This window comes from Echinops telfairi, unplaced genomic scaffold, assembly GCF_000313985.2.
Source record: "Echinops telfairi isolate 266 unplaced genomic scaffold, ASM31398v2 ScPeMD7_21;HRSCAF=78, whole genome shotgun sequence".
Taxonomy (NCBI): domain Eukaryota; kingdom Metazoa; phylum Chordata; class Mammalia; order Afrosoricida; family Tenrecidae; genus Echinops; species Echinops telfairi.
Window position 1 is genome coordinate 9,087,847 of NW_022103918.1, and position 25,158 is coordinate 9,113,004.

Genomic DNA, 25,158 nt, shown 5'->3' on the forward strand with positions numbered 1-25,158 from the left:
AAACACAAAAAAACAAAAAACAAAAAAAAAATAATAATATGGTTGGGGGTCACCACAACATGAGGAACTGTATCAAAGGGTCATGGCATTAGGAAGGGTGAGAACCACTGCTCTAGAGGTTACTTTCCAGAAACCATATGCTTCCTGGGGATAATTTATAATGCCCTTCAACAAAATAATAATGCCTTTAAAGTGAACCAGGACTATTTAAACCATTACATGAATGGATTTTGGGCTTGCATTTAACTGTAGCCAGAATTTAAGAACAATTAGTTTTTATGACATGGTCCTGCTCAACACCTTACCCCTATGAAGTGATCACTGAACCATATGAGTGCTCTAGCAAGTGTGGTGAAGAAATTATATGGTTTCCAGCTGCAGAAATAATAACAATCTGGAGTCTTAAAAACTTGGTTTAATCAGCCATTCAAATAATGTGTCAGCTGAGTCCACACAGAAGGAGCTCATCAGCCTATGTGATCCAAGATTGTGAATAATAAGATGAAAACCTGGAGGAGGGAATGGTATTATAGCTTAAATTCTGAACACCCAGTTTGCAAAAGGCTGTGGAAGACTGAAAACCCAAAAACCATTTGTAGGATCTCCCATCTGGATTAGACCTGTAGTGAACCTGCTCTGACTGGACCAGAGATGAGAAATGCTTTGTCACCAGACATTGCATTGTAGGGTGTTTTACTGCAAATGTAGTCAAGCCACATTCTGACACATTGTCATTGATTTCCCTCTTGCATAATTGTATCCCTCCTGTATAAATGTATAATTGCTCCAGTTTAAAATATTTTCTGTTTGTTTTCCATTGAGATTTTTCTTTTTCGTTCTGTCATTGTTGGGCTCTTTGTGTTTTGTGTGTTTTTAAAAGTATGAACAAACAATTTTACCCATTAGAGAACATTAGAGCAATAATCTTTTTTGTCCTTAAGTTATCTTGGAACATAAAAGTGCTTTGAATTATTAGAGGGATAAAAATGACAGAATAAAAAAATCTGTGGCTACTACATCTCCATAGAGGTGATGGTGCAGTGGGAAGGTACAACACAGGTGAAGCCTTGGTGGCATAGTATGTTAGGCAGCAAACCATAGGGTCAGCAATTGGAAACCAAAGGCTTCTACTTGGGAGGAAGATGAGGATTTCTACTCCTGTTAAGTTATGTTCTGTGTTGTACATTCACCGTGATTCAGAGACTTGACTGGGTGACAGTGAGTAAGGGAGGAAGACCCTGCCCCAGTGATGTCCATGGCACAGAGTGACCTCTCAATCACATTGGGAATGTAACTAGCAAGTCATGAGAACATTGTTGATTTCTGACTCACAGCCACCCCACAGGACAGTCAAACTGCTCCCTAGAGATTTCCCAGACTGTAAATCTATTTTTGTTAAAAGTTTTATCATATATTTTATAATTTAATCATTTAGTCATATTAAGATTTGTGGAATTATCACCACAATCAATTTCTTCGTTTTCTTCTCGTACTCATTGTTAGCTCCCCATCCCCCCCACCCTCCAGCCCTCCCATGCCATGCCCCCCTATGCAGTTATGAATCCAATCACCGTCTCTACCGATCCTGGATTTCATATTCAGAAAATCGTACAAAACACAAATAGGAAGCAAATAAACAAAACCCAACAATAATTACTAGACAAAACATAGAAAAAACTCAATCAAAAAGAGAGCAGAAAATATGAATATTTTCTGAAATAATTAACCTGAAACAACTTTAAAATGGGTTAAAAGGGAGATTGAATGATAAAGTATTATATTTTAACCTAAGTACATCTGCCATAATCAACTTTACAGTGGTCTGTCTGATAGCAAGGGTATTCACATCCCTGAACTATGAACACAGGGAATTCACCAGAGGCGTAATTCATGTGGGACCATGCATATAGATTTTGGGCTTCTACTGTCTTCATAGCCATCTAAAAACCAGGTGTTCACAATTTAAACTCTGATACCATTCCTTCCTTCAGATTTGGGTTTTATTTATAATCCTTGGATCATATAGGCTGGTATGTTTCTTCCATGAGGACTGAGTTCACTTCTTAGATAAATGGCTGCTTGTTTGAAGTCAAGCATCCTAGATGCTATTCCTTTTGATAGCCAGGCACCATCTGATTTCTTCACACTTTCCTATAGCACTCATATCTTCAATGATCTCTTCATGGGGGCAAGTATTGAGCCAGGGTCATGTCATAAGAACTAATTGTTTCTAGATTGGGGCTAGAATTAAGTGTAAGCCCCCAATCCACTCATTTATCTATGGTTTATAATGTCTCTGGTTCACTTTAGAAACATGGTTATCATTTGATAATAGAGAACATTATCAATCATCCTTCTGGGGTATGAGGTAATTCTATTGATGGTGTCATTAATTTAGCCAAAGCATGCCACACATGCCTTACGTGTCAACCTGGCTGGACTAAGATTCTTAGTGGTTGGGCAGTTCTGTAATGATACAGTCATGCTCCCTTTGGTGACCTGATGTGATCATTTGCCATTATCGCATAATGCCGATTCTTGAGTAACTACCTGGGCTGTGAAACCTAACCATTTCTAGAAGTCAGGAAATTTTACATTTCATTTTTCTTGCAAGGAATCTGAAATGCAGAAATTAAGTGTTTACTTGTGTTCACACTGAGAATAAAATAGTAAATTCAGAATGATAACACACCTAATTTGGTGAATTATTATAGGGTATTCTGTAGTGGAACTCGTTATCATAGAGATAGATGATTCCAACTCATAGCTAACTGTATAGGACACAGTAGAACTGCTCCATGGAGTTTCCACGGCTGCTATCTTTACAGAAGTAGACTGCCACATCTCCCATAGTGTGCCTGGTGAGTTCAAAGTGCTGACCTTTCCATTAGCAGTTAAAACTTAACTACTGTTGCACCAGTGTTCTTTTTATAATGCACAGGGTTTGGTTTTACATCACATAATCTGTTCAAATTCTGGTTCAGCCCCTTTTAAAGCTACATTTCTTCAAGGAAAGGCAAGCTACTTAAAATTGGTAGATGCTTTCTCTTTAGTAGATTCCATTAACCTGGAGTGTGACCTGGGAGTGGATTACAGATTACAGATTGGGCTCCTCAACCTGCAAAGCCAGCAGTTTGAAACCACCAGCCACTCTATGGAAGAAAGATGAGACTTTCTGCTCCAGTAGCAATTCACATTCTTGGAACCCCACCGGGACAGTTAGGAACTGTCCTATAGGGTTGCTATGAGTTGGAATCGACTTGATGGCAGTGAGTGTGTTTTGTGAATTTAAGTTGTGACCATACTAATTTATTCATTTCTGAAATATTTTCCTTATAGATACCATTCTATTCACTTAAAATGTAATAGCATAAGAGTTGGTCAACTTCTTTGATGAGCCTAAGCCAAAAAATATTATCAATAGAGTTTCAGTTCATACTGGCATGAATTTATTGCAAACAGAACATGTTTAAACATGTGCCTGTGATCAGCGGATAGACAATGTCTCTCAGTAATACACTTGTCTTAGTTTCATTAGATAGCCTTTTAAAAAAGGTTCAAACAAAAGAGTGATTTCTGAGAATATTTGCTGGACGGCCAATAAAATTCAAAGCCCAGTGGTCAGCCCCGAAGGCTTATTGCAGCAGTTCTCAACCTGTGGGTCGTGACCCCTTTGGGGGTCGAACAACCCTTTCACAGGGGTTGCCCGATTCATAACAGTAGCAAAATTACAGTTATAAAGTAGCAACGAAAATAATTTTATGGTTGGGGGGGTCACCACAACATGAGGAACTGTATTAATGGATCACGGCATTAGCCATTCGGAGATCCACTGGTTTATTGGAATCCCAAAAGAGTATTTAAACTTTTGGAAACCAGTTTTATTTACATATAATTCACATATCATATAGTTCAGTGGTTTAAAAATATTAAAAAGACTTGTACAGTCATGACCACAATCAATTTTAGGACACATTCTTGTATTCATTATCAGCTCTCTAGTGCACCAGAACCCAGTCTTTCTTGCTATAACCCTAGGAAAGTATCAGTGCACTTACTGTCTCTGTAGATTTACCCAAGGGGTAATCTGGGCAATCTTGATAGATTTCTCAAAGGACACAAGATGTTCATAGAGGTGTATTAGGTACAAGTTTTAAGAACACTGATAACTGCACTGGTGAGAAAAAGGTCAGGAAAGCTGTGCAGGGGATTTTATTTCTCCCAGCAGGAGAATGCAACTGCTTATTCTTCAAAGGTTTTCCATTCATATATATACTTTTTTTCTTTTTTTCACATCATTGATTTCAATTGCCAGTTGAGTTTACTTGTTTCACTTCCCTGTTTTCTGTTTTCATTCCTTCTACTTTCCAGATTATGCTGAACTTTGTCGTTTGGTAAAGACTGCCCCAATGAACTCAGATGGTTGACTGTTCTAATAGTTTGTATCTCCCTAGTGATATTGTTTCCTTTATAGGTTCTGTGTATTATTTGCCTGAGATTTGAGCCACAGGGGTGAGTTCAGTTCCAGACCTGAAAGATAAGCAAGGACCATAGTCTTGTGGGTTCTACTAGTCTCTTGTCTTGACTAGTAGTAAGCCTGGGTTTCTTTCGGATTTTGAGTTTTGTTCCACATATTCTCCCACTCTATTCAGAACCCAGTAATGTGATCTCTTTTAAGCAGTTGGTAATGGTAGCTGGCACTATCTAGTTGTGTTTTTCGAAGTCATGGAGACTGGATGTTTTGTGTCATCTTGTACTAATTGTAGGATTGTGTCCATATGTTACTGATTATCCTTACTCATCTTTCCTCTGGACAGGGAAAACCAATAATTGCATTTTTGATGGCCACTTGCAAACTTTCAGCACTCCAGTTGCTACTCACCAAAGCAGGATGCGGATTTTTTGGAACTATGTTATGCCAATTGATCTCCATACCTCCCAAGATTACGTACTTGAGCTTCCAGGCGAGGGACTCATTCCCTCAAGGGTTTTGGTTATAGCTAAGAATTTTTTTCTTCTGTTTGCTCTACCACATTGAGGGATATATTTGCAACACAGTCAAGTAAATGTCCAGGTTCAAACACCCTCTGTCAGTTCCCTATGTCTATAAAGTGGCATATTCCCACTCTCCGGAGTCCATTCAGTTGTTGTGTCTATCCATGCATCCTGCTCATGGATCACTATAACTGCAGGATTGCTAATATATACTATTATCTATATATACACAGTCTCTACTAATATATACAGTATCTACTTCTGTTTCTTTTAATTCTTGAATCTTTCCAGACCACAGTCTCTATTCACCAAAGTAGGATGTAGGTTTGACAGAAAATATTTTACATAGATATTTCCTTTTGTTGCAAATATATCTGTGAATGTTGTGGAACATACAGGAGGTAGAGTTATGAAAAGTTCTTAGACGTAACCATCAGGTAATGAGGTTTAGGACCATAGTCTTAGGGGACCAACAATAAAGTCAGTTGGTTTAACTTTTTGACATACCCTTGTATGTTTTGGGAGAAAGATGGGACTTTTTACTTCTATAGAGAGTTGCGGTCTCAGAAATCCACCATAACAATTCTACCCTGTCCTACAGGGTGGTTACAAGTCAACATCAACTTGATGGCAGTGAGTTTGATTTTTTTGGGGGTGGTGGTGGTGGTGGTGGTGTATGTGTTTCATGTTTAACAAATCAGGTCCTAGAAGCATGGAGTGAAAATGAAAAGAAATGTTTTATTTATTAAAAAAAAATCATCACATAAAACTAGTTCTTATATGGATCTCTTTTCTTGAATCACCTGTTGGATTTGTTGAGTAAATATTCTGAGATACAGTGTTCTTTTTACAGAGCGATCCCTTGAGTGTTATGTAATACAGATTATATTTCTCCCTGCTTTTGAAAGCTTTAAAAACAATTCGTACTCTTCTGCTTGCATTTACACTCACCTTTGTTTTGATTTTGCTCTCGCTTGTTTTTTTCTTGATGTTAACCTGTTGCTTGGCATTATATGTTCATATGCTTGTAACTTCCTTATATGAATGAATGAGAGTGATGAAAAAGTAGCATTTGGGGAGTATTTTTGTAGACATGAATATGTGGTTTTTGGAAAGGGCAGTGATACAAAAATTAATTTATATAGTTGTTTGCTTTTTCATGTTTGTTTAAGAGGTATAGACTAAACTGGACCAAACCATCCACGAAGCAATTTTGATTAGTAGTCAGGATTTGGAAATTCAAATTGATTTATTTGAGAACAAATTTATTGTTATCTAACATGGAGAATACTTAAAGATCAATCACAGATAGATCCAGGGGCTGCACCAGTGCCATAAGTATATATTTCTTCTGTGTGAGCTTTAGTTTTGGGCAGAATTTCCTTAAGAGTGGCAATAACATCTATCAGCAGTTTTGGACTTGGTTAACTAGTTTAACCACTTCCGTGAGAAAGGAAGGAAAACCAATAGCTTGCTTCAACCAAAGTTAGTAGCTTCAACTAATGTCATGCATTTGAGTTTCATTGACCTCATATTGGTAATATTCCCAAACCAGTTACTAAAGGACAGAATAATTTGGGTAACTCTATCATAATGGCTACATATAGTGGCGGGAGTGAAATAGGAATATAATTGAAATCAGCTCTGCCTGATTTAAAAGAAAGAATATTTACTATTGTTCAAAAAATAAGACTGCCACATAAGTAAGGTTGGTGAAGAATAACTACGATGCTAGTCTTTCTGTGCTTTAGTTGAGTGTTTCTCAAATTTTTTTTGAAGTTCACTACAATGCTAAGGTCCCTATGTGCCGTCTAGTTCTCAAATGATTTTGCATATTAAAATTATCTGAGTTTAAATATTTCAAGTGCCTTTGCTGCACCAATTAAAAACAACTTTTTGAGGGTCATAGGCAGGCCTCTGTGTTGTTGTTTTTTTGTGAGGGGGGGGTGCAGTGTCCAAGATTGATTTCTGTCCATAGTGAAATTTAAATCAGTGCTTCTCAGGATAATACATAACCTGGAGAGCTTGTTAAAATGCAGAATGCTGGAGATTCAGATTGAGTAGATCTGAAGTGGGACCTGAGAATTTCCATTTCTAAAACATTCTTAGGTGATACTGATGCTGCAGATTTTAGGAATATCTTTAGGTAGTATTACATTGGATTATTAAGCATTTTGCCAGTGCAGTAGTCTTTGGCTTATGCCATATAAATATGATGTATGTTACGTATATCGATATATACGATAGAACTGTACTTGTTGTTAGGTGCCATTGAGCGGGTTCCTACTCACCGAGGCCCTATGTACAACAGTATGAAACACTGCTTGCTTCTGCTTCGTCCTCACATTTGTTATGTTTGAGCCCATCATTGGCATCTCTTGTGTCAGTTTGTCTTGCTAAGGGTCCTCCTGTTTTTCATCTCCCCTCCACTTTACCAATCATGATGTCCTTTTCCAAGGACAGGTCTCTCCTGATAATATGTCCAAAGTTTGTGAAATGAAGTCTTGCCATCGTTGCTGCTAAGGAGCATTGGCTGTACTTCTGGCATTCCATGGTACCTAAAATATTCTTTGCCAGTACCAAATTCAAATGCATTGTATAATACTTTGTTTTCACCAGCCCCATACTTCTAATACATGGATTGTTCTATAGTCTTCCTTACTTAATGTCCAACTTTGACATGTATAAAAGGTGATTGAAAATACCATGATTTGGGTCTCCTTGCTTTTCAATATTTTAGAGAGGTCTTGCACAGCAGACTTACCCAGTGCAATGTGTAGTTTGATGTCTTGACTGCTACCTCTGTGAGCATTGATTAGTGGATCCAAGTAGATGAAATCCTTAATATCTTCAGTCTTTTCTCCATTTATCATGAGGTTACATTGATTCAGTTGTGAGGGTTTTTTTTCTTCTTTTTTTTCCAAAACAAATTGCAATCCGTACTGAAGCCTGCAATCTTTGATCTGCTTCAGCAAGTGCTTCAAGTCCTCCTCGCTCTTTCATGAAGTTACCTGGTCCTTCGTAGTTTATGTTCATATGCTTGTAACTTCGTGTGTGTGTGTGTGTGTGTGTGTGTGTGTGTGTGTGTGTGTGTGTATGCATGAATGCATGCATGCTTGGGACTTTCTATGTGTATGTGTGAGAAGTGGGAAAATAGATTTCCTTTTTCTGATTTTTTAATTAAAAATTTTTTTAGACACATGGTATTTGAGAAAAGCTGTAGATCAATAATTTACATAAATAGATGCTTGCAATTTTGATAACTTGTCATCTTAATATTGCAGGTTGTTAATAGGCCTTCTTCTAGTCTTGATGCCACATTCTTCTTCATGTAATCCAGCTTCTCTGATGACTTGCTCTGATTGAATGTGTGTGTTGGGATGATACAACCTTGAACCACAACTTTTCCTCTTGTTTTGTTCGAACCACTGCCTCTTGGTCCATGTGGAAGTTCTGCGTGAGCACAGTGAAGTGTTCTGGAATCCTTTTCTTTTCAAGGCCATCTACAGTTTGTCATGATCCACACAGTCAAGTACTTGGTATAGTCAATAAAACACACACATCTTTTTGATAATATTTTGCTTTGAGCCAAATCCATTTGACTTGTGCTTCATCATTTCTGCACTTAGGACTGTCTTAATTTTTTTTGTTTCACCTTGTATCATCAGTAAGATGTACTACATCAGTATTATAGAGCATATAGTTCACTGATATTATTAGATGTTCACTCACTTGCGTTCAAATATCAGATGTATAAATAAGGTGAAAATTAAAAGTATGAAAACTTAGACAAAAACAATAGATGATTTATATCAGAACTCTTATGTCAGAATGGAATTCCATCATGAGCTAGGGACTAGGTAGTATTCAATTCTTCAGTTTGAGAATTACTGTTGTTAATATCTTGCTGAGTTTCTGTAATGTGTTTTGTAAATATATTTTTGGACGCTTCTTCAATTTGATTGTTTAGAGACCAAAGATGGCAGTGAGCACAGTACATAGAGTCGCAAGCGTTTTTGGTTTCAAGATGATTGTGATTCTGATATCAAGTCCTAAAATTTGTTCAGGAAATTAGTCTGCCTAATTTTCTTTCCACTTTAGTCCTTTAACTTCAGTGATAATAATTCCAACTTATGATACTGTGTGAGAGAGAACTGCTCCACACAGCTGTTTTGGCTGTAACCTTTATGGAAGCAAATCTGCAGGCCACCTTTGACACTACTGGGTGGGTTTGAATCACCAACTTTAGATTAGTTAGTCAAGCTCAAACCTTTTGGGCCAAATCATTTTGATTTTTAATATGTTTTGAATATGCCTTAAAATTACTTTATAATTGTGTATTATTTTGCTAGTCTCAAACATTGTTTGTTAATCAAGTAGGCCACCTAATTCTAGACTCACAACACCTTGTAGACACAATATTTGTTTGTGATGTTAGCTGTAGGTTTATAGTCACTAATGTTTCATTTATTTGTCTCGCTTTGTGAGAATTGACTTGTCAACTTATTCTGAATATCATGACACTCAAATTAGAGATTCTACAGGGCCAAATAAAACTGCCTCTTGTATTTCCGATGACGTAAACTTTTATAGGAGTAGAAAGCCTCATTTTATACCTGTGGAGCAGCTAGTGATTTTTAACCACTGACCTATGGTTAGCAGCCCAACACAAGCTACGATGGGATAATAAAAATTAAACCATTTCACATAAAATAAGTGCACTGTAGATACATTCAGTCTCTTTGGGTAGACATGAATTTAAAAATGCTTAACTCTTTGCGTTGTTTTGTTTTTAAACAGGCTAATAGCTCGTCAGCTTGCTAAAATTCATGCAATACATGCACATAACGGTTGGATCCCCAAATCTAATCTATGGCTAAAGATGGGAAAATATTTCTCTCTCATTCCTACAGGATTTGCAGATGAAGACATTAATAAAAGGTAAAATTAGTTTTACGTTTGAAACTATTTTCTACATGGCTTTTCCAAAAAACAATGACAAGGATTCTATATATAAAATTTGCCTTAGTTTACTTATTTGTCTGAAGTGCAGTAAATATTGATTTTTTTTTTACTTTCACCTCAACCCTTGATAAAAAAACCCAGAAGCACACCAAAACATTAAAAAGAATCAGTTGAGGCAACAAACATGTATAGAACATTTTTGAGAAGGGAGATGTCAGACAGTGTAAGATATGACAAAATGATAATAATTTGTAAATTATCAAGGGTTCATGAGGTCAGGGGGAATGGGGAGGGAGGGGAAAAAATGAGGAGCTGATACCAAGGGCTCAAGCAGAAAGCAAATGTTTTGAGAATGATGATGGCAACATATGTACAAATGTGCGTGACACAATGGATGATTTGTATGGATTGTGATAAGAATTGTATGAGCCTCCAATAAAATGATTTGAAAAAACAGTAAAATAGCAATGACTCTGTAATCCGATTATATCTATAGTTTGGAAACTGATTGTGGTAGCAATTGTACAATGCTGCTTGACATGCATAACCATGGAATGATATATGTATTAACTCCCAATTAATAATAAATTTGAAAATAAAATATATCTATTTTCTAAAAAAGGAACATTTTTGAAAGTAAGGTGGTTTAAATACCTCTATAAATGAGCACATTCGTGAATGGTATAAATTTGTCATATAGGTCTCTCCCCCCATCCAGAGCTATTTTGACTGGGCTCAAAGATCAACATTAAGACATTATATCAGTATCGGGGTATGAAATAATTTGAGCCTCATTTACTAGATCTTGAAGTTGAAAATGTAATTAGTGGAGTCTTGTCCAGCTTTTGTAAACTGACTCGCGGGTTCAGATTGATTAAGGCATTTTATTGTATTCTATGTAAAAACTTGGAGATTAGTCTTCAGATTCTAAATAATTATGTGATAAATAATTAATTCTCAAATTGGAAATCCTATTTTGCTTTTTATAGCTAAAGCATTCTTAAAGGTTAGATCTTCCTATTCAGGAACTCTTTCAAGAGCAGACAGAAACAAGGAGTGTACATTTTCTTTTTCTTGTTTCTCATTGCAATGCAGCAAGGGAAAATACCACTATTGCTGCATTGAATTTGATTATTTCAAAGATTAGTTGGCTTTACTCTGCATGTGTTTGTATTTAAAGTCAGCTTGTCAAACATTGACCACTAGAAAGTTAATTATACACTTCAAACTGGTTGTCCATTCTGGAGGTATGTCTAGTGTGTTTAACATTCAAGATACTACATACAATATAAAACAGGGAATGCTATTTTGAAATAGATATTTTATTGAAGATTTTTGGGAGAAACACTTAAGAGTATTAAAACAAATGTTGATTTTCAGTGAGATATTTTTAAAGTTTTTGTTTTTTTTTACAAATATCAGGATTTACAGGCAGTATGAGTCAAAATGGACCCGATGCCAAAGGGATTGTTTATAAAATAATATTACATGGATTAAGAGCACAAGGTTTGGTACAGATTGTTTTGTATGAAATTACAATTCAGTGAATTAGTAGTTTAACTATGTAACCTTGGGCAAGTTATTTATCCTTTGTTGCCTTATGTATAAAGTGGAAATAACTAAGTAACATCAGTTAGAGAGTTTTTGTGTGAAGGTTAATTGAGTTAGGGCATATAAAGTACTTAGAGCAGTATCTGGTCAAATAAACATTAGCTTTTATCATTATCCTCTGAAGAAGGTTACTTAGGTATCTTCAGGTTAAATCCTTGAAGTTGGTGGAACTTTGGAATAGCTGTTGATACACTGTAGTAAACAACAGGAAGAACACCCTAATGCCCCCGCAGCATACAACTAGAAATATTTATATATTTTTTTCTTGTTTGTGCTTTTACATAGATTTTAATTATGATCATAATCCTCTGAATACTACTCCATTCCACACTTCTGGCTCTCTTTTTAAAAAATTTATCATTTTATTGGGAGCTCTTACAGATGTCATAACATTCCATAGTTCAGTCACATGAAGAGCAGTATTATACAAGTGCTACCACAATCAGTTTTACATTTTCTTTCTTCTTGAACACCTTGCTATCAGCTCCCTTTATCTCCTCCCTCCACTATTCTACCTCCACAGGAACCCTTATTAATTTTTCCCTGTAATAGTTTTTTTCCATATCTTGCACAATGCAATATATCCTCTCACATAACAATTTTGTTGTTCCATCCCATTGAGTGAGTTATACAGTCATCAAAGCTATCCGCTCCTTATTGCCCACCTCTTTACCCTCAGAGAACCATTACTCCTATTACTATTGCTTTCATGTACTGAATTATCTTAAATATACAATTGAATATATATAAATATAACATGATTAATGAGGTAAAACAGATAAAAACTCTAATAGTAAGGGGAGGAAATATTAAAGAACTAGATGATCATTATATGGTTCATCAGTAATATACTGTACCCTGGATTTATCATCCCTTTTGTCCACACTTCTTTTTATTGAGTGGTTCTTGAACAGAGTATACCATTTTGAAAAGAGAATATGTAGCTATGTAGTATGAAATACTGTAGCAGAAGAAAGGTTGTAACAGTCGGAAAAATATTGGTAAAAAACCCTAAGAGTCAAATTACTTCAGCAATGTAAAAAGGATGCAGATTTAAGTATTGGAATAAGGAATAATTTTGGAAAAGCTATGAAGGAAGACCTGAGAGATCTTTACTTATAAAAATATTTGGTGAAGAAGAAAAACAGTCAGCCAAAAGCAATTTTATAGTCTGGTGGTACTAAGAGAAATTAATGGTAGCAGTCTATTTGTTTCATTTTATTTTTATCTAATAGAAATGTAACAGTAATACAGAAGAGTTTAGTACAAAAAGCTAATTTGCCACTCTTCCTTCACACCTTTCCTACATCACATTATTCTTGAGGCTATTTCTGTATTAAATTTGTTTTTATGATAACTCAGAACAAAAAACAAAAGGCAAGCAAATCCCACTGCCATCGACTTGATTCCAGCTCATATGACAAGGTAGAACTAACCCATCTTCCCCTGTGGGTTTCTGAGATGGAAACTATGGAGTAGAAAGTTCCATCCTTCTCCCTCAGAGAGGCTGGTGGTTTCACACTGCTGACCTGGCCATTAGTAGCTCAAATGTGTACCACTTTGCTACCAGGGCTGCCCTTTTATGGGAACTCAACTTGGTCACTGCTATCAAGCCAAGACCGACTCATAGTGACCCTATATGACAGGGTAGACCGATCGCCCCGTGTGGGTTTCCGAGATGCAAACTTCTTATAGGGAATATAGAAAGTTTTATCTTTAGTCCGCGGAAAGTGGCACTTGGTTTTGAACTGCCGACCTTGTCGATCATAGTCCAACATGTAACCACTATGCCACCAGGACTTCTTTATGACAACTAGATAATGTTAAAAAAAAAAAAAGCCAAACTTGTAGCCATTGAGTCATTCTGCCTACTGATTTATCAGTTATTGACAGAATGTAAATTTAGATAAGAATTTTACTGGTTTACATTGCATCGGCCCTTTAAACTTGAAATAAATATTGTTGGGTCTTTAAAGGCCTGTCTTTATAATTTTAAATAATATCTTAAACCTTTTTTTTCTTAGCTCTTTGTGCCTTTTCTCCCGTATAAAATGGAGATACAGTGTACCCATGGTAACATATAAAATTACTCTGTATGACCTTTACTAAGCACATTAAAAAATAGTGCTTAGTAAAGTTAGTTGTCAACAATATGTATATACTCACCCCCACCCCAATTTTGTAGAAATATATTTTATATTTTCATGGCTCACCCTTAACTGCTGTTCAATTTTTTTCTCATTCAAGTTTAGATTGATATAAATTATTTTCTTTGTTTCAACTTTTAGGATAATTGGCCTGTTGTTTTAAATCAGGGTTAATTTAAAATAAATTTAAGCCTTACTCAAACTTGAAAAACATGCCAGTAAGATAAACAGCATATAACTCTTCTTTTAAAATGAAAAGGTTCCTAAGTGATATCCCAAGTACTCAGATTCTTCAAGAAGAGATGACTTGGATGAAGGAGATGCTTTCCAACCTGGGCTCACCAGTTGTGCTTTGCCATAATGACCTATTGTGTAAGAATATAATCTACAATGAGAAACAAGGTAGGTATTTGACCTTATCAATAAGTAAAATTGATTTATGTTCTTAATGGTCTTTGATTTAACTCAAATGCAAAGATGAAAGGCATTAATAAAATCTTTAAAATTAAAAAAAAATTTAGGGTATAAAAGTTACGGTAGTGTTGATATATTAGTATATTTTCCTGTATATGCATTTTAAAAATTGGCTTATTAGAAATAGGTTGTGATTTCTGATAGAGTTTTAAATGTAAAATGATAAAGTGACTCTATAGATTAAACTAAAATTTACTTCTATTCATGAGAAGAATAGAATGTAACCTGCTTGTAGTGGGGATTATTAAAAATAAATTGACACTGCACTGCTTTGTACATGTAGGACGTTTCTCATAATACAGGGAGGACAATATTAGGCCAGATTTACTATTATCTGTGTACTATGTTGATTTGTTAGACATTTTCATGCTAAGGAGAGAGCCACATAAGAATGGACTGTTCTTTGTAGCTGCTCAAATTTATATCTATAAAGTGATATTCAAGAAATTATGGTAGTTCTTAATATTTTCTGAGGTAGACAGTGGTAATGTGATACTCTTTATTGGAATTATTTTGTGATTATTCTAAACACTTGATTGTATGATATTGGATAAAGTGGTTTGAGGTTTGGTTGCTAAATGATAGTTGCCCTTCAATACTAATTTTATTAAAAATATAATTTTGATTGAAGGATTAGTATTAATGCAAAAGTATGCGTGAATCTATGAAACTATTATACGGGAAACCAGTTTCAATGATAGTGGTTACAGTTGGAAGTGCCTATTTTACATCGAAAGTGTTATTGTGAAGATACTAAAAGCCAAAGAATTTAAATGAAGTCTTAATTATATTAAGCTAAATTACTCTTTATGACCTTTCTTATCAGATTTTAAGTTGGCATTAATCTTTAAGTATTAATTTTCTGACACTAAGGCTGTTAATATTTATAGTTGTCTTTAATTGGGGGGGAAAAATCACCAGACGAGCAATGTCAAGGGTTGCAGACTTAAATATGTATTTTCAAAAATATATTTGGGTATCTTTTTATACTCATACTCATTGCTGTTGAGTCAATTATGACTCAAAGGGATCTTTATATTTGATATTTTATGTGGAGTAGAGAGTCTTAATTTCTAAAGTATACTGAGCTTGTATTTTTATTTTTGAATTTTCTTGAAGTGTTTGTGAGGAATAATTTTTCTTTTTTCAAACTTTAGGTGCACGCTTAAACATTAAGTGCTTGATGGTATCCTTTAATGTAGTAATGTCCATTTAGTATATAGAATTAGTATATCTGCACTACACTATATACTAGTAACCAAATCTCAATGCCATTGTGAGGTGAGAACATTAGTTAAAGTAATGTATTAGCTTTTAAAGTTTAGTAAGAGACCTAATAACACGTTTTATATAATGGAATTTTGAGTGAGGGACTTCATCTTACATTTGAAGTGGACACTCAGCTTTATTTTTAACTGCAAGTTGATCAAAGAGACTCTCTTATTTTCTTTGGAATATAATTTTAATGTTTCATATTTTATTTTATAATTTCCTTTTGCATATTCATTTCATAAAACAAACTTGTTTATAAAAGTTTTTAAAAACAGGACCAAAAAAATCAGATTACTTTGTCTTTGATATTATAACACATTATTGTATATTTAAACAGTTACCTATATCTTAACTACTGGTCACTAATTAAAACATTTTCCATATTTTAAGATGAAATCTGTTTCATTTTGGCTCTAGGAATTCAGGGTTGTAATTTGTTTCATTTATCAAGAGTTCCCGAGTTGTACCTTTGTGTTTGACTCCCCCTAACATAGAATGAATTTATAGCTCAATGAAACCATATTTTTAGAGTCAACCCCTTTTCAGAGAAGACAATGTTTTACCATTTGTTTCTTGTCCTTGTTTGTGTGTTAGTTGTGGAATGTTCTATTGTTATTTTTCCCCCTCCCCTTCTCCATGGTTTTTAGTGTTGGTTAGGAAGGCTACTGTGCAACCTGTGGCATCTTGTATTTTTTTTAAACTTCCATTCCCGTGTGGGTAATTGATACTAAAACAATGCAATACAGCTGGATTACTATTCAGGTAAATTCTAAAACTCATGAAGGTGACAAATTGCCTATTCTAGTCTTTACTATTAAATACCTTAAAATTAGCAGTTACTGGTTTTCAGATAATACAAGCAGCAAGCTTTATAAGAATCTTATAAGTAGAAAATACCATGCCTCATACTTTAAAAATATGTAAATTTTATAAAATTCGTAATTCGATAGGCAAAAATTGTATTTTTGATTATAACAATACTTTATGGCAACAATCTTTAAAATTAAGAAAATGGAGAGATAATACTCGCTACCATTGAATTGATGCCAACCTAGAGGACAAGGTAGAACTGCCTCTGAGTTTCTGAGACTGTTGACTCTTTATGGAAGTTGAAAGCCCAAACTTTCTCCTAGGAGTGACTGGTGGTGGCAGCCCATTGTATAACCGAGAGGCCACCAGGGCTTCTTGAGAGATAATACTACAAAGTTCTTTACTTTCTTAACTGGTTACTTTGTTACATAGCATTCCAAAAGTAGGCTCTGAATAATTAGATATTGACATTTCACAGATGATAAATGATTAACCTGCATAATATATTCATTCATAAGTGTTTAATTATTTCTTTTTAAATCATTAATTTTACTTGAACTTGAGACTATCAGTTTTTCACATTTATGAGATACATGTATAAAGATGAGGAGGGCCAAGGGATTTGCTTTCCTATCATCAAGCATAATATGTATCTTAGTATGTCACAAACCTTTAATTCCACAAAAATACAAATATTAGGTGAATTTTATGGAGTTATTACATATCATCTTGAGGTCTCTCCATATGTTTTTTAACTTTAATAAAAAAATTATGTGAAATAAATAGATTAAAAATCTCTAAGTGACTCTTAAAAGCAGACGTATTAATGCTTAGTTATAATCAAGAGAAGTTACAAGAGTGCAGATTTGGAACCAGCCTCACCTGGATCCAAATATCTGTCAGCCACTTACAGAGGTAAGTAGTATTAGACAAGGCATTTTATATCTTTATAAATATTTTTATTTGACCCTTGATTGTCTACATCAGAGTCTCCAAGGTAGCTGGCCATACTGTAGAATTTTGGGTCTTAGATCAATATGAAGAATTTCTATAGACGAGCTTAAGAATTTGAATAGGCAATTCTTATGTATACTAAATTTGAGTACTGTTGTTAGTATAGAACTTCAGTTTTCTTTATGTTAGGGTTAGCGATAATGTGCTTTCCGTAGATGCTGAGAACATTTAAGATCACTTTTATAAAGTGTATTGGGCTAGGCTCTTACTTAGTCCACATCAATTGAAGCTATTATAGAATATGACAATTTGGCAAACTTTTTGTCAAGGGACAGACAGTATGTATTTTGGACTGCATGAGCTATATTATAGTATATTCCAACTACTTAACAGTGTTGCAGCATGAAAACTGACATAGTCAATGCATAAGTAAAAAAGTTAAAGCATGTATTGATAGTTATTTATAAAAACAGGTGACAAGGCTAAAATATGTCTTATTCAGGACAGTTTGCCAACTTCTGTATAATAATTATAGAATATGCTTGTTTAAAATATTTCTGACTATGAAAAATGGTTACTATATGCTTTGTTCTCTGATTAGTGGAATTAATGGATCATTAGCTATGGGAAGACAGTTCAGGATATCTTTAAATGCAACTTAATTATAGTTTGTATTTTAAGGGTAACTTAAGTGACTAGCTTAAAATTTAAGAAATTTATGTGTGTATGTATACATGTATACATAGTCACATACCATGTTCTCTTACTTTCTTATATACATGGACAAATATTTTATGAGCACTCTGCAGTTTATGGGCATTTTTACCTGGGAATGCTGCTGGGACTGGTAGCCATCACAGGAAGAAATCCTGCCTCTGCTTGCTCTCTCCATGTCAGTTGACAGGACGCATGACTATGGGAAAAGAGTAAGCTTCCTTTCTGAAGTTCGTGATAGCTGTCAAGAGTTTTGAAAAGTTAGTCAGTGCCAGGATTTAGACAGTTGTTGGTAAACAGCAGCCCATTCCTTGTCTTCCATGAAATGACATCTTAAAAAGGTAAGAAAAGAATATTTAATATTATCATGTTAGAATTTGATGCTGCAAAAAGAAAAACTAAAGCAGTGCACCAGAGCTGTAAGATAAAACTTTCCAGTCACCTTTTAAATTCATCAATGAATACTTAATAAGAAACATATACTAAGTAGAGTGAATTGTGATATTGCTTATTGACTAACATATCCCAGATTAAATATTTCAGTTTTGCTAATCTTTTAACTGCTGACGTGTCAGACACAATTGCTAAAGCTTTTGAAATTGTTGTTTCATGTCTTCGTCCTTTGTCAGAATGTTTATTGGTCTAATTATTTTTAGTGGCTGTTTCATTAACTTTCCCCATTCCTTCATGAAAAGCTCATATAAGTATCTAATATATAACTTTAAATTTCAGTAATGGAAATTATTGATTTTTTTTTCTCTTTTTGGTAAACAAAATACAAGAGGCTGATTTACAGCTCTTTAAGGAAATTCCAGTCAGAAAGAAAGAAAAGCTTTTTCAGGGAATTAATAACCAGACTTTTTTCAAGAATTTTATTCATTAAAAATAGTATCTAGTCACCAGTTTTAATTCCTTGATTGGTTCTATATCTTATCTACTCATTATTCATAAAAGGCACTTATGTATTTGTGGTTGTTTTATTAATATTTTAATGACTTATTTATAGTCAATGGTTTGTTAGATTTTAAAATTAAACAAATTAATCTTTAAATTTGGTAAGCTACATTTTTCCAGGATGGAATTTTTATGGAAGATAATCTTAACCCTATTTTAACTTGTTTTTCATATTACTATTTAGCATAAAATAAGTTAGTAGCTAAATCAGGTAATAAAAGCTACGATTCTAAAGCCAAACTTACTACCATTGTCGAGTGAATTCTGATTCATAACATCCCCTGTGGTTTTCCACACCTGTTAATCTCTATGGGAGTAATGGTTTTTCTCCCTCCGAGCAGCTGGTGTCGAACTGCTGACCTACCAGTTAGCTTCCCAAAGTATAACCCACTACGCCACCAGGGTTCCTTTATAGAACATCTAAACGAACTGTACAAACTAATTTTTTGATAAATTAATATCATCACTAATAAGGAAGTTACTAAAATAGTAGCATATAGAATTAGCTAATTTAGGTTTTCTATGCCCAGGCATCCATTCCCACTGAATGTTCAACAAATACGTGAAGTATGTGAAAAATGTCACACTTTATTGAATATTTCGTGCTTATTTTACCGCCTCCTTTTGGGCATGTCTGTTGTGATTATATCTCAGTATTCTTTGCAGAAACTTCAGTTATTTCACTGGTATTTGAAGATTTCCCATGTATGAGGGATTGTCTAATGAAAGAGTGAAAGCCTCTTTAGAAGCCATGTACCATGTAGTAGAGAAATCAAATCATTAAATAAATGCCTCTATTTAGCATGATGAGTGCTGTGGTGAAGGCCTTTTTCTGTATAGGAGTTCCTGGGTGGTACATAGAACAAATACACTTGGTTGCTAGTTGGAAAGTTGGAAATTTGAGCCTACCTAGAGATGCTTCATAAGAAAGCTTGGTTATCTACTTCCAAAAATTCAGCCAGTGGAGACTAACACAGAGCATAACACAGTTCATGAATATTCTTTGCAAGAGAGAAAGTGTTTTACTAACAGTAGTATAATTATAGTATCTTTATCCTCATCATTCTCTTTCCACTCTGTATAACATTGTTGACCTAGCAGAGGGAGATGGAAAGATTTTTCAGGTTCTTACATGGATTGGACTACTAATTTCAAGGTTAGCATTTTGAATCTACCAGCTACTTCGAGGGAGAATAGGAGGCTAGGTTCCCATAGAGATTTACAACTTCCAAAATCTTAGGGAGCAGTTCTACTCTGCCTTATAGGGTTGCCTTGAGTTGGTGTTGAGTCAGCGGCAGTGGATTTTTGGTCATATTAATTATATATTTTTCTACTGAAAGATTTTTTTTCTCCTGAAAACAACAAAATAAATGATTTCTGACAAATAGATCATGTAAGTGTATCTAGTAAGTTAATTTTTTCAGTGTTAGTGTACTTTAAAAATTAATAGCTACATTGATATTTGAACAGACTTGTACCAGTGTTGTAGGTTTCATTAATATAACAGAGATATACAGTATATGTATAGCAATAAAATGCACATACACATACAATTTTGTATGCAGTTTCAGGGAGCATTCACATTGCCTTCCCAGTTAAACTAAGTTAAAAATATATGATTAAAAGTATTATCAAGATAATAGTGCTATATAAGCTATTAATTAGTGATAATAATGTAGAATTTCCCGTAAATAATTGTAGAAACGACAGAAAATGTTAAATTTGTAGAAGAAAAGAAAATTTAGTATCATCGGGAAAGCATTTCCAAGAATGGTAATTTGATTTTTCTGGCACCTGAAATAAGAGAAGTAGGCCTCTTTAATTTTACTTTGTTGCAGAAGATTAAATTTAAGGTTGAGTTCCACTTTGCTTGCAATAGTTTGAAAAAGAATAGTTAATGCAGTTTTTTTTTGTTTTGTTTCTTTAAAAAACTTTTTTTTCCTTTTAAGCTTTGTGTCTTGTAAAATGTGAGTTTGCCAAATTTTCTTCATCTGCTACAGATTAGGTATGCCATTGTTGCTGCCATGTGGCGGCGCACCCCGTGCTTCTTAAACGCACTGACTGGAGGTTTATCGCATCACTTGTTCACTTGCACGGAGCCTGGTAACAGCCTCATCTGTATCTTGTTAGCTTCATTTTCTTGTTTTTTTAATTTCATTATTTATAAACTCATCATAGCATTTAAAAATAAAGGCTAGCTTTAATGATTAATGCTACTACAAAAGTCATTGCTAAACTTTTCATACGGAAACATGTTTTAACTTTTAAGTGATCTATGCTTTAATTAAATTGTATTTACACTATAAACAGGCATGTTTTACCTGCCTATTTAACTGTATTTGCCAAATTCTAAATGTGATTTAGAAAATACAAATTGGAGCTTTTACTTAGGTGGCAAAGTAAGCTTCAGGACTGGGCTGTGTATTTTTACTGGCATTTAATTAACAGTTAGTATGAGCTCTACAAGAATTTGTTTAAAGGGCTAAAACAATCAACAGCTGAAAATGTTTTAAGTGACATTAGAACTCTGCTTGGCTCAGTTGTACAACTATAGATCTTTTCATAAGAAATTTATTGAAAGTTGAATTCGGAGGAATCTCCTGATACTGTTTATCTGTGGACAGTCAGTTTTGTATAAAGAATTTACCATCTCATTCTATTAAAAATAGTATTCTCTTAAATGTGAAATTGTAATGGGTTTGGAATATAATAAACATATAAAGGAAAAAACCTAAGCCATTTATTACCTATTAAAAAAACACATTTGGAACATTTTGGTTTTGATCCAACTTTTCCCTCCCTACTTCTGCATTATGCATTTTTAATCTCTTTAGGCATAATATGTTAATAATTTGGATCATATTATGTATTTAATATTTTGTATCTTTTCTTCTAATAACATGCTGTAATACCCCTGGTAATTAAAAATACTTTTTGAAAATGAATTTTTTATGGCTATGAAGTATTTTATCGGGATGATGATCATCACCATCTTATTCTTATGAAAAAAAATTGAACATGTTCTGACTGCCAGTTCCATAGTTTAGTAAAGTGACTTGGTTAACTTAAAGACTTTGTGTAGGATAGTATAGTTAACTGTGGATATACTGGTTGTGGCTGTTCAACTACATTGATCTACTGAAAAGACCCATATTTAAAATCTTAGATTTATTACATGATATGCATATGAAGTTTTATAACTAAGATTTGATACTTTGTTAATTTTCATTAATCTTACTGTAGACAACTATTATTTATATGTTTGAAATGGTACATTGAGTGCGATTACATTAATTTTTTTTGCTTTTATAATTTGCCATGTACTTTTTTAATGAAAATGTTTGTCTCGTGTTCAAATGTAATTAAAATATTTGTCCAAATTAAACATACAAGTCTACTTCAAGACTTAATAGTTCAAAAGCTGCTTTATTTGGGAAATGCCAATATATATATAAATATAGTAAGACATCATTTAGTTATCTCAGCTTGATGTTTAAAAAGCAGTACAACTGGGTCGATGTTGTTCACTTTTCAATATATGCAGCTGTTAATTAGAAATCATCTCTGTTTATGTACCCATTTAAATGATAAGCCCCTGTACATTGGTGATTACCTGAATTTCCTGTTCCTCCTCATTCTTTTTCTTTTGTTTCTCAAAATAAGGACCCATGTGGTTGTCAAGTGGATTCCTCTATAATCTGCATAGAAAAATTAAAAGTTCCTAAGTAGAAATGCATAGATTGACATGGTAGCTGCAGCAATAGGCTCAAACATAGTCATGATTCTGAGACTTGCTCATCCAGGCACTGTTATATTCTGTTCTGTATAGTGGTTGCTATGAATCGGATGACATAGGACTGTGCAGTGTTTCCGTTCAGTTGTGCGTGGGGTTGCTATGTGTTATAACCGACTCGATAGCACCTAACAACAACATGATGAGAGCCTACTGGATAGCACGCACCTAGAAAGGAGAAAACGTGTAGGGTAATACTCCTTGGGCAGGAGAAATAAGATTGTCTTTGGAGAATTATAATTAAACACATATGTAGCCTAGAGTAGGAATCAATTTCATTAATATAAAATGTTCTCAAATTAAAACCATTAGAAACCATACCTTTGTTTGTTAAAAAGATAAAAGCTAAGCTAGCCACCTTCATACTGTCCGAGTATGCTGTTGGAAATGTTAGCTCCTAGCGCTTCAGGAAAGGCTGAGTGTGAATGCAGCTAATATCTCAGCACTTAAAATACTGATTAAAGTTGGTCAGCAATGTTCTTGCAGCCTAACTGCAAGGTACATAATTGAAGGTTTGAAGAATTTCAGTTTTAAATATAAGTATTTTTAAGCTTCTCGCACTTTACATTTGATTTCCACATATAGATAAGTTTGTCAGTTCACTCTTGGAATATCATAGGTAAATTCTTTGTTTAAATGGAAGTATGTACTAACTTTTTTCAAAGAGATTTTCATTTCTAGTTAACCTTGAAATTTTAAGTAACTGATGCCCCCATGTGGTGAAAACATATTTTGCTTCAAGTTTGAGAATGACATACTTTGATTTTTCTTTGATATAGTGGGCACTAATGTTTATAAAGAAGCTGTTGACCAATATGCATAATTTTAATTTTGTAAAGCTCATTGCCATAAAATTCACAGCCTTATCCTTATTGTCTCAGAAGTGCATGTAGCCCAAGCACGTACAATGAGACAGTGTATTGGAAGCTATTTAATTACAAATAGTATAGGGATTTTCTGATTTTATGTATGATTTCTTATGTCTTTGTTTTTGTGTCTCACATAGGTGATGTACAGTTCATTGATTATGAATATTCTGGATATAACTACCTGGCATATGATATTGGGAATCATTTCAATGAATTTGCAGGTAAAAGACAAGATTTAACCAGTGGGGGTAGCTTATTTAACTTGGAGTTAATATTTTAAGGACATTTGTTATTTAAAGATGACCATCAGCTGGCAATAGAAGCCACCTTTTCCCATTGTTGCTGCCTTTTCCCCATTATTTGTTTTGGTTTAGTACTCAAGGAAAGAAAAAAGTAACGGTAACTAAAATTTCTCTTTTAGTTGCCATAAAGTAAAATGGACCAGAGAGTAATACTTGTGGTTTCTTCTGTTGAGACATGACAGTTCCAAGTGCTCTGTAAAATGTCATTTCATTTATTCTTTTTAAGAATTTTGTGAGCCATGTACTATGTGCTATTATTGAGAATTTTCTGATAAGGGACCCTTTAGTACAGAGTAGAACTGCTCCTGTAGGTTTCTAAGGCGATAAATCTCCACTGGAGCAGAAAGCCCCATCTTTCTCCTACAGAGTTGCTGGTGGGTTCAAACTGCAAGCCTTCTGGTAACCCACTACGCCATCTACATACTGTATGTTCCTAATTTATGCACAAGGAAAGTAATTTACCCAGGGTCACAGTAAAAAATTGTGAAAGTGTTTCCATTGTGAACCTGGGCTCTGGGAATATTGGATTCCCAAAAGAGTTCAAGATTTTATTTTGTTTGGGTTATGAATAACCGAAAAGTTGTTTGAAATGAATCTATGACTGTCTAGGACAGGGGTGTCAAACTCAATTAAAACGCAGGCCATTTGGTGCAACAGGCAAGATTCACACGGGCCACATAATGTTTACAAATTTTGTTATATGTATATTTTGAAGTGAGGATTCAGGAATATGGATAGGATAATTAAAGCGGTATAATTGCTCTTACATAAACATTTATTTTATTTAATGTATTTATAAAACAAATTATTCTTTTTGACCCGAAACTTGCAAGTGCTTTCTTCCTACTAGTTTTCGCTTACCTCTTATGTTGTGACCGGAGAAGATAACAAAGTAACTAATGAAAAACAGGCCTCGTAGGGATTCAGCAAGGGCAATGTAAGCGAGAGAAATCACTGAAACCCAAATGAAGGCTGAGCATGATAGTGGGACAAGAGGAAAGTAAAGGGAAATAGAGGAAAGAACTAGAGGACAAAGGGTATGTGTAGAGGTTTTAAGACTGGAATGTACATATGTAAATATATTTATATAAGAGTGTGGGGAAACAGATCTACGTGCATATATCTATAGGTTTAGTATTAAGGCAGCAGATGGACCTTGGGCCTCCACTCAAGCACTGACTCATTGCAAGAACACATTGTTCTTTTAAATTGACATTCCAGGATGCACACCTTCCAGACACGATTGCTGAAGAAAAATGTGAACATAAGCAAAGGTGGTGAAGAAAGCTGATGGTGCC

General features: G+C 34.4%; 1 protein-coding gene across 1 annotated transcript in view; it reads left to right on the plus strand.

Annotated features, from left to right (window-relative positions):
* ETNK1 (ethanolamine kinase 1) overlaps positions 1–25,158 on the plus strand; it is a 67,406-nt gene that overhangs the window by 19,182 nt on the left and 23,066 nt on the right. The window contains exons 3-5 of the mRNA XM_004699977.3: positions 9,796–9,936; positions 13,978–14,120; positions 23,696–23,779. Coding sequence (XP_004700034.1) covers positions 9,796–9,936; positions 13,978–14,120; positions 23,696–23,779 — 368 coding nt within the window. The remainder of the gene's footprint in view (positions 1–9,795; positions 9,937–13,977; positions 14,121–23,695; positions 23,780–25,158) is intronic.